Genomic DNA, 15902 nt, shown 5'->3' on the forward strand with positions numbered 1-15902 from the left:
TCCAGCAAATCAGGAATAATAAATATTTATAAAAATCAAGACAAACCAGAAAAGCCTGCTAAGAGAGAGATATCAGATTTATAACCTGTTAATGAGAACTATCACTTGAAATATTCTCTGTATTTTCAGTTGATCACAGTTCTCACCCACATTGCTCACCTTGTTTTTAAGCCTTAAGGATAAGAATTGTATCATATATGGATATAAGAGTCATATAGTCATAACCATGTAAGTATCAAATCATATAGTTTAACTTCCATTTGCACAAGCTAATATGAAAATAATATGAAAAAAAATACAAGTATGCCAAATACATACTGCTAAAAACTGAAAAGAAAAATTGAATTTGATTATTGTATACTCGCTCTACTCAAGAATCTAGGTCTATGGCAATTGCAGACATTGCAGTTCACTTAACACAAACATTTTTAAACAGAGTTTTATGAATTTAATTCAGGAAGCCAAAAATTTAAGATACCCTTAACTATCAGCCTGCTCAGATTCTTTGTGCAAAGGGATAGGAATATAATGTGAGTTTTCCTTAAAATTGTTACCAGCCCCCAATAAAGTTAATTTCCTACAAATACTATGTTAATGGTAAAAACTGTCAATGCTTTAAAGAATATTCTATGATAGTTCTAAATAATCGCTGTCTTAATAATTAAAGAATTCTGGAATGTTAATGCATTTCAACAAGTGTAATATGTATTTTTAACATATCCTAAGTCAAAGTAAACTTGTTACCTGAAGGCTCCATAAAGTGGTCTGTACCAGCAGACAAAAGAACAAGGTGTAAAAAGCAAGAACCATAGGATACTCAATCCAAAATCAACTCCTCGTGTAGCATCAACGTAAAACCAGGCCAAACATCCAAAGATATTAAGAAACAGTGTCACTGTATGGACTGTAGAAGAAGAAAAAAAAAAGCAATAAAATAAGTCTTAATTAAATTATGTTAATATAAGAAATTATTATAACTGTTATAGTAACACATGAACAGAGCATTTTTAAATACAATACAAACATGCTGACAATAATTAATATCCTTTCTCTGCAATAAGCTTGTTTATATACAGTCTTCCGGCTTTCCACGCCAATATTCCCAAGTGAAAATAATGAACAATAAAAATCAATTATTATCAGGTATATGGTGAAGAAAAAACTGTCATAAAAATTAATTTTCAATATTAAAAGGATGAAAAAAGACCTTTCCACTGCTGCAGTAATTGAGACTTCCACAGTAGCTACTAGATACAGATATTTGCACTTTTTAAATATGCTGTTTGTTTACTTTCTCTATAAATGCAGGCTATCAATTTTAATATTACCATATGAATCTACTGTATTATTAAGTTTAAGAGAAAAGCTTATAAATGATATAAATTCAAACAAAATTTAGCGCTGTACATGCTCTAATTTGAAAGGAACTTAAAAAAAAAAAATCTTTTATCCAAACACTGTGTCTTACATGTAGTAAAGCAAAAAAACCTACTTAGTAAATATATTTATCAGTAAAACAAAATCATGGTACAGCTTAATGATCTAATTTCAATTAAAGTAAATGCACCGGCCTTATGACTTTACATACTTCACTCTTGGAACACTCTTGGAACAACAACAAAAAAAGATACAGCAGTAGTGTGGAAGACTACAACTACTACTTTCATGCTATCTGGCACAGAAGTTAGTTCTGCCAGACAGCTAAAAGATAAAAATGAACTTGTCTCTTTTTAGCAATACCCAATGATTCAGGAGTGATTCTGCTATTTCAGAGGATGGTTTCTGTCCTTGTAGATTTGGATGAAGTATAATATTTATAAGAAGAATGCACAAGCAGTTCCTTTAAGCACTAATTATTTAAGGCCAGAGAAACATTTTAATCATTCCACTGGAAGGTAACGTTAACAGAACTGGCATGTTTATAAAGAATCTGAAAAAAAGGCTATTCAAAGAACACTGGTTCCATCTTAACTAGTGCTTAAATAAGCACTGAATCAACTTAGTTTAAAAAAATGTTTAATCAAAATGCACACATCATTGCATGTAGGCTGAAGGAACTCAAAATAGTTTCCTTCAGACAAATTCACATATTTTCCACTAAGAGTGACCAGAAGCAGAAAACTTTATAGTTTTATATAAAGAGCACTCAAAGCATTTGCACATCTTAACACTGTTCCAAGTGACAATAACTTCACTGAACATACAAGTGTTCAGAAAAATAAAGCCATTTCCTTGTCTAGCTGTGGACAAGCATTTTTTCCCCCCTCTCCTTTGAGAAAAATGCATGTGTTTGGTTGTTCCCCCCCCAGTCTCCCAAGGAACCAGCTGCACTGCCAGCCTACAACAGAATGCCTCACATGGAATGGGATGCCTAAGGAGAAGCACCACAAGACAACAACCTTGAACCATATCAGAGACGCTTAAAATGTAGATTTTTTTTTTATTTTTTTTTGGAAATGAGGGGAAAGAAATCCCTCACGTGTGGGCAAAGTACAGGAAAAGATAGATTCTAAAACAGACTTATGTCAACACAAACATAATTCACTATTCACTTTGGAAATTCACCCTGAGAGAAGTATAGAAAAAAAGAATGTCTCTTGACACACAGCCCACTAGCCAGCCAACACACCTCATGATTGTTCATTTTAAATGAGCTTATGACAAAAACAGCCACCACATGCCACTAACAAAAAACCCCATGAGCAGAAAATAACAATCTATTGCACAATAGGCAAGAATTGTAACAGGATGCAGGAACATGAGCGCATACTAACAAAAATGTGAACTTCTATTTTTTCCCTCTACACAGTATATTAAGCCTTCAAGTAAAATACTGGACACAGTTCACAATGTCCAATTCTGGATGCCGCACAATAAAAATGCCATAAGAATAAGGAATGGACTAAATACCAAATCTATCAGGCAGCAAAAAAACAATTAGAACTCTAGAAAACATGACTTACAAAGAAAGGTTGATTGAACTATGCTAATTTACTCAAGAGAAAATAACTAAGGGGAGTAAATGTGTGCCTCATAACAACAGCAGATAGAACAAGTAAAATTTCCACCAAGACTGGAAAGAGTCTTTGAAGTGTCCATCCTTGGAGGTTCTCAGGAAATGGCAAGACAAACATCACCACAGACAGATGTATATACCATTGATTGTATCCTCATACACAAGAATAGATGAGCCAAGAGTCTTCTAATGGAAAAACATATATATAAAAGTTGACCCCTTAGGCTATATTTCCACGATCATCTGTAGTTTAGGTCATTTGTCTTTGAAAACCTGCGAAGGTCTTATTCATTGAAAAGGGAAGTGTTCACAAACTACAAAAAGTAACAAACCCAAACGCCACAAAAGTTTTCTATGAGATTAAAGACCTCTTCAGGTCTTTGTAACTTCAAATAAGAAATATTCTTTGAAAATCAGTTCTGTTCTTTTAGCACATGATATTGGGCTGTGGGGAGAGCAACTAGAAAACACAGGCTTTTGAGCCAAAAACTCTTTGGTGTGAGATAATAATCAAGAGCCATGAGATACTACATTTGTAACAGCATACAAAGATCTGAAAACTGCCCAGTACCACAGAGACAGGAAAACTGCCACTCTAACAGCAAGCTTACTACAAAGGTAGCAAAACCAAGACAGCAGAGAAAAGCTCCATTGTCAGCTGACAGAAGCCATTACTATTTAACTGCTGTAGTTCAATAACATGTGGGGGCACTCAGGAAAAAAAATGGATCTCCCCACTGAGAAAAACAACTGCAAAGAGAAAACCACATCAAAGAATCAGATAACTCTGACTTTTTAATACAAGCAGAGAAAAGATGGATGAATTCACAGGAATAAGAATACAAGCAGCTTTTTATTCTCATGATATAAAGTACATATAGATCTGAAACAGGTTAAAAAGTTTCTTCAGATACTTAATGTCCAAGAATAAAGATATTAAGATTGCTACTAACCAAGCCAATACAGACATACAAGAAATAGAAAGGTATGTTTTTAGGGCTGCTAAAAAGGGACAGGAAAACTAACCTGCTTTACAAAGTGTGGAGCAGCCAGTACTAGATTTATCCAAATGTGATTATCTTCACAGACCCCTATGCCTTACAAGTCTTTGAATATTCTGAAAGAGGAAGCATGATAGGAAGTACAGCAGCAAGCAGAAACCAGTTGGTTTTGCTATGGTAATGAGTGCCTCCACTGGGGAAGCACAGCCACCCTAATGAAGTATGAGCCAAACCATGTAGATATATTCCTGGGAAAGAAGAGTCACAGGGATTGATTTAACAGCCAGTCCTAAGGCATGGAGCTCTGTACTCAACCATTTCTTTTTAGCCTGAATTAGATTTTGTATTTCTCTTCCTTTATTGTGCCCCTTCCTGAGTAGTCCCTAAGTCAGAGAGTCCCTAAGTCAGAGATCTGAAGAAAGAGAAGAGCATGAGGACTTGGTTAAAATCTTAGTCTACCTAGAATAAAAACGGTCAGTTTGAGAGTGGAAGTCAGCATTTTCAAATATTATTACATCACTGCTTCCATTACGTACTGCTGTAAGAAGTGGAAAGTAATAATTATTAATAATTACGTAATCATGTTATAATTAATACTGTTAATAATAATCAATGTAAATTAGATATTAATATTCCAGTTCTCACTGCCCAACTCAATTTGTGCTTGAAACATATGGCACTTCTAAAACTCCTGCAAGTGGACACAGTTAGTACCTTAACATATTGGAGTCCTTAATGTGAGACTTGACATAAAGCCTAAATGCCCATCAGATTTAGGAGTACTAATCTCACATTCTACAACGGTCTTAGTTACTTATTTAAAGATTAATGAACCAGCAATGAATATTGCAAGATGAAGTGGAATTGACTTGACTGTATGCTCACTGCTCATTTGTGTTTTAAGTACATGCTTCAATCACAATCATGGGACTACCAGATTAACAGGTAAAGTTATGCATGTTTCCTAAATCTGGAGCCCTGAAAAAAAATACAGAAAAATTCTGAATTCTACATCCCCTTATTATAATAAAAAATATACTAATTGCACCAGAGCACCAAAATCTTTGAAATTTCCTCAGTCTGAGAGTACTTGTTAGGCTCTTACCACACTGGACAAGACAGGCAAAACAAATGTTTTTCATTTGCAAATGTTCATGTGCAAATTTGATTCATTCAGCATTTCTCCAACCACAGCACAGCACCTGAATGAGAGCAAAATTAACTCCAGGAAGATTCTTCTGGGCATGTTTGGTGCAGTAAGGATAGCTGTAACATGGACCGATTCTTCAGCTAATTTACTTACACTGCTTTTTCTTAAATAAACTAAAGTGCTATTAAGATCATATTGTAAAAATATATCTCATTACAGAGGCAGCAAAACCCAAAGTAACCCAAATTCATGTTTGAATTGGCAATTTGTTTGCTATTTAAAAAAATACTTACACATCCACAAATAGTACATAATCTTTACTGTCTTCTGGAATTCTACAGGGATGTCTACAGAAAAGTCCTGGTAGAAACATGGACCCACTGGAAAATTCTCAGGAAGAGGTGGCCAGTTATTTTTTCTACCTGCAAATCAGAAAAAAAAAAAAAAAAAGAGCCTTATAAAACAGCATTTATTTCTGTATACTAGAAAGTGATACACGTTGCACTTGTTCAAATTGTTTTATGCACAAGTGTTCCACAAGCATATATACAGCTTGAGCTAGCAGAACTCAAAGAGTTTTATCAGCAGTCCTCACACAAACTTCAGAAATAAAATATGATAAAATGCAGACACATTAAGGAAAGTATCGTTGTAAAGCACTAAGCAGGTATCTGATCATTTCTATAAAGTAATAAGAAAAGAGAAACCTTAAGAAAACACGCAGATTTGGGCAGAAAAACAATTTTTCAGAGTTATTTGACTTTTAAATGCACATTTTCCTAAGTCCCACCATACACACTCACTCTGTTGAACACAGAGACTAGGGAACAAATGACATTCTTCTCAGAATCCTGATATTTCTAACACTGGTATCTTTCTAACACTTTTAGCTACTTCCCAGTATAGTTTACAGATAAAGCTTTGCTTCAAAGCCTGTAAACACAAAGAAAGGCAGCTATTTAAATGTTCCTGACTACAGTACAGTATATCCTACAGCACCAATATGTATGGCTATAAAGTTTTCAGACCGAGTAAGGACACAAGAAAAGACAACACAGTATCAGACAGCACACTGATCTACTCACAGGCTAGGGTGAGTAGATACGTTCTACCATACACAGACTCAGATTCAGGTGAGGTAACTGTTAACAAAGCACTTCAAATACTGGATTCAATAGATACATTAATCACTATATTCCAAAACTAAACTAAAGACTAACAGGGGCCCTAAGGGTCCTAAAGGACCCTTTACTACTTGAAATTGTGACATGGTTTTGCTTGGAATTTCTATTTTAACCATAGCTTTCCTAGCAGTTTGCCTACTAAAAAAAAAAAAAAACAGAAAACTTGCAAATCTTACATATTTGTATTATTGAATTATTTTCTCCTCTCACTCAAGACAAGATGAAGCTGACAGTTCTGTCCAAAAAGGTCCAAAACAGTGAGTACCCATTGAGTTTACTGTCTCTTCCACTGAAGATTTTATACCTAGATTTAGATACCTAGACCTATACCTATACCAAGAGCTGAGAATTTTCAGAGGAAGCCTATGATAGGTAATCAATTAATAAGCCCATCCACATTAAAAACTAGTCTGCAGTTTATTGTATGAAAAATATTTGATAACAATTCAGATCTTTTTCTGCAATTTATAGTTACTTCTGTCAGGACTAAAAGTTTCAAGACAGAGTCATAGAAAAGTTCAGATACATTATATAATTTGAGTTACTAAGAACAGCATTTAATGTTCTTTTCCAACCCAGTGGCAAAGGTTTCAAAAATTTCAACAAAGACTGAGAGACAGCTTGATGAGATGGCTTGATACTTTAGGTATTACTATCTTTAGATACTCATTTTCCAAGATAAGCGCGAAGACCCAGCTCAGAGTTATTTCCTTTAACACGTTACTGCCTCAAGGCCTACTAGCAAAACTTCATTGACCTGCCTACAGTATAAATGCAGACACCTACAAATTAGCTTCATGCAGAGAAATGGATTTTTCAGATATGCAAATGAACTAGCTGAAATAGGAAGCAGTACATTTTAACCAGCTTACGTACAACGCTGCACAGGCATAGAGTTGAGCAGACCTACCAGCTTTAAGCTTTAATAAAGCTTAATAAACTTTAATAAGCTTTAATAAACTGCAGTTGATTGTACGTGAAGATGGTGTCCTACATGTTGGAGTTGGACTCAATGATCCTCGTGGGTCCCTTTCAACTTGGAATATTCTACAATTCTATACGCAGCCACCATTTAAAATTGAATGGAAATATAGTACTGCTGCAAAAGACCCTGCCCTGCAATCCTCTACAGTGCTTCCTCTACACCTCTACAGTGTTTCCAAAGGAGTTTCAATGAGTGTGAAAAAGAAATAAACTATCAAAAGGAAAAGAGTATTCTTCTCTTCAGTCATGACATACAATTGCTGATTTCCAGCAATTTTTACACAATCATTTAGTAAAAACGTAACACACTCTTTAAAGTTTTAAGAGATCTCTCATTTCTGTTCAGCCTTACTAAAGAATCCTTTAGATTCTTCACACGTTCTTCAAGAACTTTGATGTTAACAGCTGGAACCTAGTAACACAGTAAATACCATTTAAAGTAAAAATACCATTCTGAAACATGGACAGGGTATTATATTGCCTAAGATACAGATGAAAGGAACAAAACTGTTACTAAAGCCTGGAACAGATAAGTAATCAATCCAGACCATCAGTGCAAGTTACTGATATGAGGTGAAGGGCAATATACGAAGAAGGAAATGAAAAAAATTGCCAAGAAATCATTATGTTGGAGGAAAGGTGAAGAGATTTAATGAAAATATTGAAAAGCATAAATACTGAGAAAATTAAAAATGGTTTAATAAAGGGACTGTAATTCTGCTCCTAAGAACAGCAGTTCCCCGTTCCCAGACCCTAGCATGTGACATGGCAGTAATTCAAATTCTCAGGGAATTTTCTAAACAATTAGAAATTCTACCACTGTATGTTCAATTTCAAAAGGAGAAAAGAAAAAAAACACCAGGAAATGATGTTGAAATACAATGGTCAGAATTCTAGATACAACTGAAAAGACCACGCAAAGTCAACCTTGCACACAGTATTTTTAAGTCTTTTTCTACTTTCATTCTGAAGTTCTTCCTTTTCAAAGGGAATATTCACATAATATGCTCTTCCAGCATAGTATCTTCAGCTAAGAGTAAGTATATCTTCTCATTTGTGAAAGTGCAGTATAAAAACTGTTTGTACTAAACAGCACAGTTACAATTTGTAGTAGAATGAGATGATGATCTTGATTATGGGTTCTAAGTGTCATACCAGAAATTAATAACACTCTTTTTGCTATTTGCATGGAATATTATGTCTGTAACATAGCAAAAGTTAAGTAAACATTACAAAAAAATCAAAGTTCTTCAACAGCTATACATAATGACAGAAGACAAACTGGAGACATGCTACTTAAGAAATTATTTTACTTTTTCCTCAAAATGCTCCACTTCTAGTCAGAGTTACCTAGATATTGCCTTAAAATAAAAATAACTGGTAGGAGAGAGTAACATGTAACAAAGGCCACATTTAAAACTGTTGCTGTAAAAATCTGCACAGGACAAGCCAGACTGCATGCACTGCTTTTTATTGACTACATGCACTGTTCCAAATGAGATAAATTTTCTCTTCTTTAAGAGATTATAAAAAAGCATTGTTAAACAGAACAACAAGTAACTGTAAAACAAAAACAGTTTCTAAGAACTTAAATTCTGCAAGTTAAAAAAGTATTTTTTTCATGCATACCCCCCTGCTGGTTGAGACTCTGCATTTCCCTTTCCCTCCGATCCAGTTCAGCCGCTTTTCTTTCCAGTTCTTCTTGACGCTTTAGCAGTTCTGCCTGGGCCAAGGCATGCTCCTGAATAAAACAGGCATTGTTAAGTATTGATAAAAAAAAACCACAAACAACAACTCTAAATATTCCACATCCATCTCATATAATTAAGAATTTCCATTTCTAGATGAAGACCAACTTGGTACTGCATGAAAACATTAAATAACTTAAAAGCAGTATTAATTTCTATAAATCAGTAGGAAGCAAGGCTTATTTATAAAAGACGTTCTTCCAGAAGGACATTTATATAACTATAATTAAATGGAATCCAGTACCTGGAAGTTATAGACAAACCTTTGCAATTTGCGTGTAAGCAGGTGGCTCTTCTGTTGGTTTCATTATTGCTGGCTGAGTACTGGGTACATTAGGCATTTTCACATTTCCTGGAGGAGCCTAAGAAAACAAGAGATAATTATAGGGAAACAGTCTCCTATTATAATAAACATGTTTTCATTAAGTCTGTAAGAACTGATCTAGTTGTTTTAAAGGACGTGTTACTGATAAACTGAAATCTGATGTGCTACCTGTGATATTTATAACTTTAGGTAAAAGAAGGTAATATTCCATGGTGCAGCATTCTGCTTAGCTGTTTTTTGCATGGCACTGCTTGCCATAAACACACATTGAATACCATATTCAGTTTTCAAATTCAGAACTCGTAATCTATTGCTTAACTATTCCACCAGTAGTTACTGTAGTATCTAGTTTCAAGTACCTGTGCCAATTTGGTCTCTGGTCATTACCAGAGCAGCTTACAATAAAAAAAAATAAAAATAATTAAAAAAAAAAAAAGCTTACAATAAAGTTTTTGAGGGTCTTTTTTGTTTGTTTCTTGTCCTGCTTAATCCTGTTTGTCGTCTCCTCCAATTTTCTCTACATCAGGTAGATCAAGTGTCATCATCTTCAAACATAAGGTACTTACAAACCCTGCTCCAGAAAAGCATTATTTAACCAACAAGCAGATGCTTGCTAGACTAAGAAGCATGACTGCCTACAGTCTCCAGTAAGGAGCCCATCAACCTTTCACAGATACATGTAATAATGTTTAAAAGTGAACGGGCAGACCAGAAAATATTTGAATATTCAAAGATATTTATTCAAAGATATTTACCCTTCAACGAGACTTTGTCAAAACAGCCTGAAATGCTGCTAATGACTGGAACATGTATATATGCTTATAAATAGAGGAACCAATTGTAACACTCATTAAAGATACATAATTAAAGACACCAGTCAACAACATACATACCACATTAATATGAGGAACCTATTACATTGAATATTCTTCAGATTCAGATTTCTGCATTTGCTAGGCTTCACTATATGCCATCATCTATACAGTGCTTGACTTGCTGCAGTCATGACCATGCATGCAGCTGCTTGACTGCACATAGTAATGACTGTGAAAAAAAACAACCTCCCATCCCTATGTAAGAGCATGTGCTTCATGGAGGAAATGAGACTGAAACAGTAGCTTGGAGCTGGGGCTGTGAATTCCGGAATTCTAAGAAAGTCAAGAGAGGCTGTGGGACAACAGTTGTTTGGGGATGTTATAAAAGCTACCACCTCAGCAGACTCTTGAGACTGGGGATGGAGACTAGGGACTCCTCTGGGACTCTCCCTCCTCCTGGGGACGTTTCCTACTGCTGGAGCCCAGCCCTGTGCACCTTAACACCCTGAAGGCTCTCCGTCCCAGGCTGATAAATGCAGCTACTGCTTTTCTGTTTCCATGTCTGGATCATAGCTAGGTTAAATACATATCCTCGTGTCCACAGAAGGATGCTAACACTGCCAGCTACACGAGCTGCCACAGGCAGGGCACTGCCAGAACTCACATAAAACACTGGTACATGCAGTTGCGTGCCATCCCTCCTCTCTCAGGCAGACCACTACTACTTACAGTATGACCACAGACAGATACTGGCACCTAACCCACTCTAGACTCTCCAGCTGCTGGTATGCAGCATGCACAGATGGGGTAGAGTGAAATTACACAGAAAAATAGTTAAGAAAGGATTTAACAGAAGCTGCGGTGATGAGATGCATGGCTCTGTCAGACAAGTGTATTGACAGACTGCCCCCATCTGCTAAGAATTCAAGAGGGAAAAAAAAAAGCACAAATTCTCTTCTCATGTGGAATCTAAATGGCTACACACTCTCCTAGGTAGTTATTTTTGAGCCACAGAAAGTACAACTACGCCATTCAACCACTTCATTCACAGCATTTTAAACTCATCTTTCCCTAAGTCTTCCTACCAAACTGAAGAACCCATTTTTATACCTCCAATCAAAGCTAAAAAGCAGTGAAAAAAGCCCCACAGCTGCTTAAGATGAAACAAACAGAAGTTTGCCCTGGAAAATCATCATTCAGCTGTAGAAAAGGAAACATGGTTGTGCAGTTCCAGACTTTCCTAGAAGCAAGAAGTCCTTAAAGTAAAGAAGGTACATCTTCAAGCTCTAGCACGGTACTGCGTATCTGGAGAACTGCACGGACTTAAGTAAAAGTCCCACTAGCAAACAAATTTATTATTACACTGACAAAAGTAGTAATTAAAGGGTACAGGAAAGCAAAAAAGGAAAAACGTTATCATAAAATTTTTCCAGAAAACAGTTAACTTCTTCATTAATCCACAAATAATTTATTAATTTATTTCATCTTCCAAATATATTTCCTAATATTCAACAATCACTAGTAAAAGAGCAGATTAGTAAAATGCACACATGACTGTGAGAAAAAATCTCAATATTTTTTTTCAGACAGGGTCTTCTGTGAAGATATTTTATTCATGATTACAAAGGCAGGAGTCCTGCAAGCAGGAGCACCCCACAGAAGTACATCATAACCTTATATTCCCTATTACCCAACATTTGATTCTTCCTGTTGCCTCACTGGCTGAGTACTACAGGTTCACAAACTACCCGATGCTTATTGCTATACCATGTATGTACTATTTTATTTGACCAACCTTTAATTTCTCCTTTTCCTTTTTTCTTCTTCTCTCGTGGCTAGAGGGCCTGTGATTTTTGTTTTTACTGATTTCGCGCTGCTTGTCCTGTTTTTCATAGCTGTCCTCCTCATTTTGGGACAGTGGGACCTTCCTCTTGCCTGCTTAATATACTCCCAAATGGTATGCTACCGTCAAGCCTGCACAATCACTTTTGAATATGCAAGGTTAGCGGACTTTTCCACTGCAAAGCACCTTCTATTACAAAAACACGACTTTATTTCTTGCAGGACAAACAAGCAAGAAGCAGAGAGAATAGAGAATAGGCACAGTAAGCCTTAATACAAACAGGGTCCTCAAAAGAGTGTCGTTTCATAAATTCAATTAAAACATAAAGTCAGAGAAACAATCACTTATTAGTGAATTACTGTTTTGTTTAAAGCAGCAAACTAGAAAGTTCTTTATACAGTTATTAAAAAGGCGCTATAAAATTCCACAAATTCACTTTACATTAATTTACAATAGAGAATAAGTATAGGCATGCACTAATTACTATCTCTGAAGTGAGCTCGATTAAGAATTAAGCTAACTTATATAAAATAAAAAAGGTCCAAAACCAATTCCAATAAAAGTCCTTATTGGAGTATTAGCTAGCTTACAGTAGGTTCTTTACAGTCTCATGTGGTGAAGTATTTACAAGTTGTTGCCTTGAAAAATTGTCTAAAATAGCAAAGCACGGCTGTAAAAGATTCACAAGACGCCACCTGGAGCACTGCATTCAGCTGTTGGGGCTCCCAGCACAAGAACAAGGACCTGTTAGAACAGGTCCGGAGCAGGGCCACGAGGATGATCAAGGGGCTGGAGCACCTCTCCTGTGAGGACAGGCTGAGGGAGTTGGGGCTGTTCAGCCTGGAGAGGAGAAGGCTCTGGGGAGAACTCATTGCAGCCTTTCAGGGGGGACCTGCTGGAAAGCTGTGGAGGGACTCTTTGTCAGGAAGGGTGAGGATAGGACAAGGGGAAACGGCTTTAAAGTGAAAAAGGTTAGCTTTAGATTAGATGTTAGGAGGAAATTCTTCACTCAGAGGGTGGTGGGGCACTGGAACAGGCTGCCCAGAGAGGTGTTGGATGCTCCATCTGTGGAAGTGCTCAAGGCAACCTGTTCTGGTGGGAGGTGTCCCTGCCTATGGCAGGGGGGTGGGACTGGCTGGGCTTTAAGCTCCCTTCCAACCCAAACCTTTCTGTGATGATTCTACGTCTCTTCCTTCCCCCTCAAACCTAACAGTGCAATCCATCCATATGGAGCCTGGAAGACTTCATCCTACATCAAGTATAACAAAAATTAGAAAACAAAACTTGGCACATGCTAAGTAATGTTGTACTTAAAGGAGCAAAGTCTGGCTTACTGGCGTATCAAGCTCATGCCATAGAATTCTGCCCTAATTACGGTATAATTTACTACGCTTAAGAAATGAAAACAGATGCACTTACTGATCTGCATACACAGGGCCTTGTTGGGATTGTTGTTACTTTTGTTACACGAGCTGTTACTTGTTAGAACTAAGCAAACAGATTAGATACTAGAGATAAAAATCACTGTAAGGACTGTCAAACACTGGAACACGCTGCCAAGTTAGGTCACTGACCCCTGGATTCATTCAAAACTCAGCAGGGGAAGATGCCACACAACGTGATATAGTGGCTTGCTTTGAACAGGGGGGTGAAGAAAATGACCTCCAGAGGTTTCTTGCAACCTACAACTCGGCACTTATTTTGTCACGCTTGTCCAAATGCTATTGATTATTCATCCAAGTGTTACTGGGGACTTGGGCAGAGGAGAGAGATACCTGACTGACTTAAAACATGGGTAAGATTGAGGAGACATTAGCAGAAAGACACATGATCAGCAATTACCTTTTCTAAGTGTGTAATACTAATTACTCAGACCTGTATTGCAGGGACTGCAATGACTTAGGGCAAGCAAGCTGGTGAAGGGTCTAGAAAACAAGTCTTATGAGGAGCAGCTGAGGAAGCTGGTGTTGTTTAGCTTGGATAAAAGGCGGCTCCAGGGAGACCTTATTGTAATTTAAAACCTTAGGGGAAGGTGTAGTGAGGTGGGGGATCAGGCTCTTCTCCCATGCACCAAGTAATAAGACAAAGGTAAATGGCCTCAAGTTGTACGAGGGAAGATTTAGGTTGGACATTAGGAGACATTTCTTTACTAAAAGGTTTGTGAGGCTTTGGAACAGGCTGTCCATGGAGATCTTCAAGAAATGTGTAGATGTGAAACTTGGTTTAGTGAGGGACTTGTCAGAAGTAGATTAAAGGATAGACTGTATGATCTCAGAGGTCTTCTCCAACCTTAATGACTCTGTGACCTCTGGACATTTCTGGATACCATCACATCTTAACATCACAGACAACTGACAACTGTCCAGGGGAACTGAGTCAACCATTTTTAGAGATCCTACTTCACAGATCCATGGTCTTTGACCCTCACAGCCAGAGGCTACAAGGTACTTATACCCTGAAATTCAACCAGCCCCACTGTACTGCACCTCTTTCCCAAACTGGGCTTCTTGGGCAGATCTTTTTATTTCACTGCTTTGCTGTCACAGCTGTAATGGATGAAGAAGGAAATCAATAAAACCTTTTCTGAAGGGAAGATGCTGGCCAGAGACAATTGCTAAAGACATTCTCTTGAACAGATCTCCCCATAAGCATGAAGTAGGGTACTTACCAGTAGGGAAGAGTTAGAGGGGAGGGGAGGGGAGGGGAGGGAAGGGGAGGTTTTGAAAAGAAATCAGGTGTAACTGTATAAACGATCAATCTGGTTTTATGTTCAAACTTCATACAAACACTACATACAAATTCACTGTCCAGATGCAAGACAGAAGAAGGGGAGCTATACTGGAATTTACTGTAAAATATGCCTCTAAATAATAATAATAATAATAATAATAATAATAATAATAATAATAATAATAAATAGAAAAACATGTCTAATGATTTTTTGTCAATTTTTTAATACTTCAATTTGAAAGTGCATGTTACATGCATTAATGTGTCCATACATGTTTTATGCACAGTGCTCAAAGTACAAGTTCAACATGCACCAGCAAAACTTTAAGAAGCAAGAAAAGATTAAAAGCCTCTTTTAACAGTAAAAAAGAGCTTCTCTTTAACCGTAATTTCATTAAATGTTGAAGCAGAAATAATAATTGCCAAATTTCCTCTGTTCCTTGTTTTCAGAAACATAACAAAAGACAAAAAGTCCTCTCCATGGTGACTGCTAGAGACTGAAGATACAAGCTATTTCATCTGACATTTACATTATTCATTTAAAATTGTTTGATTTAACAATCAGAAATAAGATGGGATTTGAAATTTGGTAAGAAAACAAAAGACTCCAGATTTCTCATGTCAGATATCAAGTAGTTGACACTTGAGACTTAAAATCTATGCCAATTCTCTTTCCTCATTATCTCTAAAGTATTATTTTCCTTCTAAGTTTCCCCCTTCAGGTTTAAAGGATGTAAGTTGACAGAGAAAAGGGAAAAACACTGACAAGCTGGAAAAAAAAAAGTGTTTTTTTCCTGTCCTATCCTGATAACCAAGAAAGAATCGATAGCAAGCACCTCCCTTGGCAAAGGGAGCACACAACTGAGCTAATATTGCCAGTGTCAGTATTCAGAATTTTGAGTCACTTTCTCACAGGTAAAACAGCAATAACAACAAAAAAATCCGTATTTATGTTTGCATTTGCAATAGAGAAATGTGTACCGTCCAGCACGTTTTATTAACCTGGAGGGGAGACTAAGAGTAATAAATACTGTGTTAGTGCTATACACTAAGATGCCATCTTACCACTAGCTAAGATACATAGAAAAATTTGGATTTATAGCTGC

General features: G+C 36.6%; 1 protein-coding gene across 3 annotated transcripts in view; it reads right to left on the minus strand.

Annotated features, from left to right (window-relative positions):
- Positions 1-15902, minus strand: part of SCAMP1 (secretory carrier membrane protein 1) — a 41700-nt gene that overhangs the window by 7633 nt on the left and 18165 nt on the right. For 2 of the 3 annotated variants that reach the window (XM_084505259.1, XM_084505261.1), the window contains 4 exons: positions 9347-9445; positions 8965-9076; positions 5461-5589; positions 745-904 (listed from right to left, as the gene is read on the minus strand). In XM_084505259.1, coding sequence (XP_084361385.1) covers positions 745-904; positions 5461-5589; positions 8965-9076; positions 9347-9445 — 500 coding nt within the window. Of the gene's footprint in view, positions 1-744; positions 905-5460; positions 5590-8964; positions 9077-9346; positions 9446-12018; positions 12522-15902 lie in introns of those variants that run through there. The other variant, XM_084505260.1, reaches the window with a different exon arrangement.

Source organism: Aythya ferina, assembly GCF_964211825.1.
Source record: "Aythya ferina genome assembly, chromosome: Z".
NCBI lineage: Eukaryota > Metazoa > Chordata > Aves > Anseriformes > Anatidae > Aythya > Aythya ferina.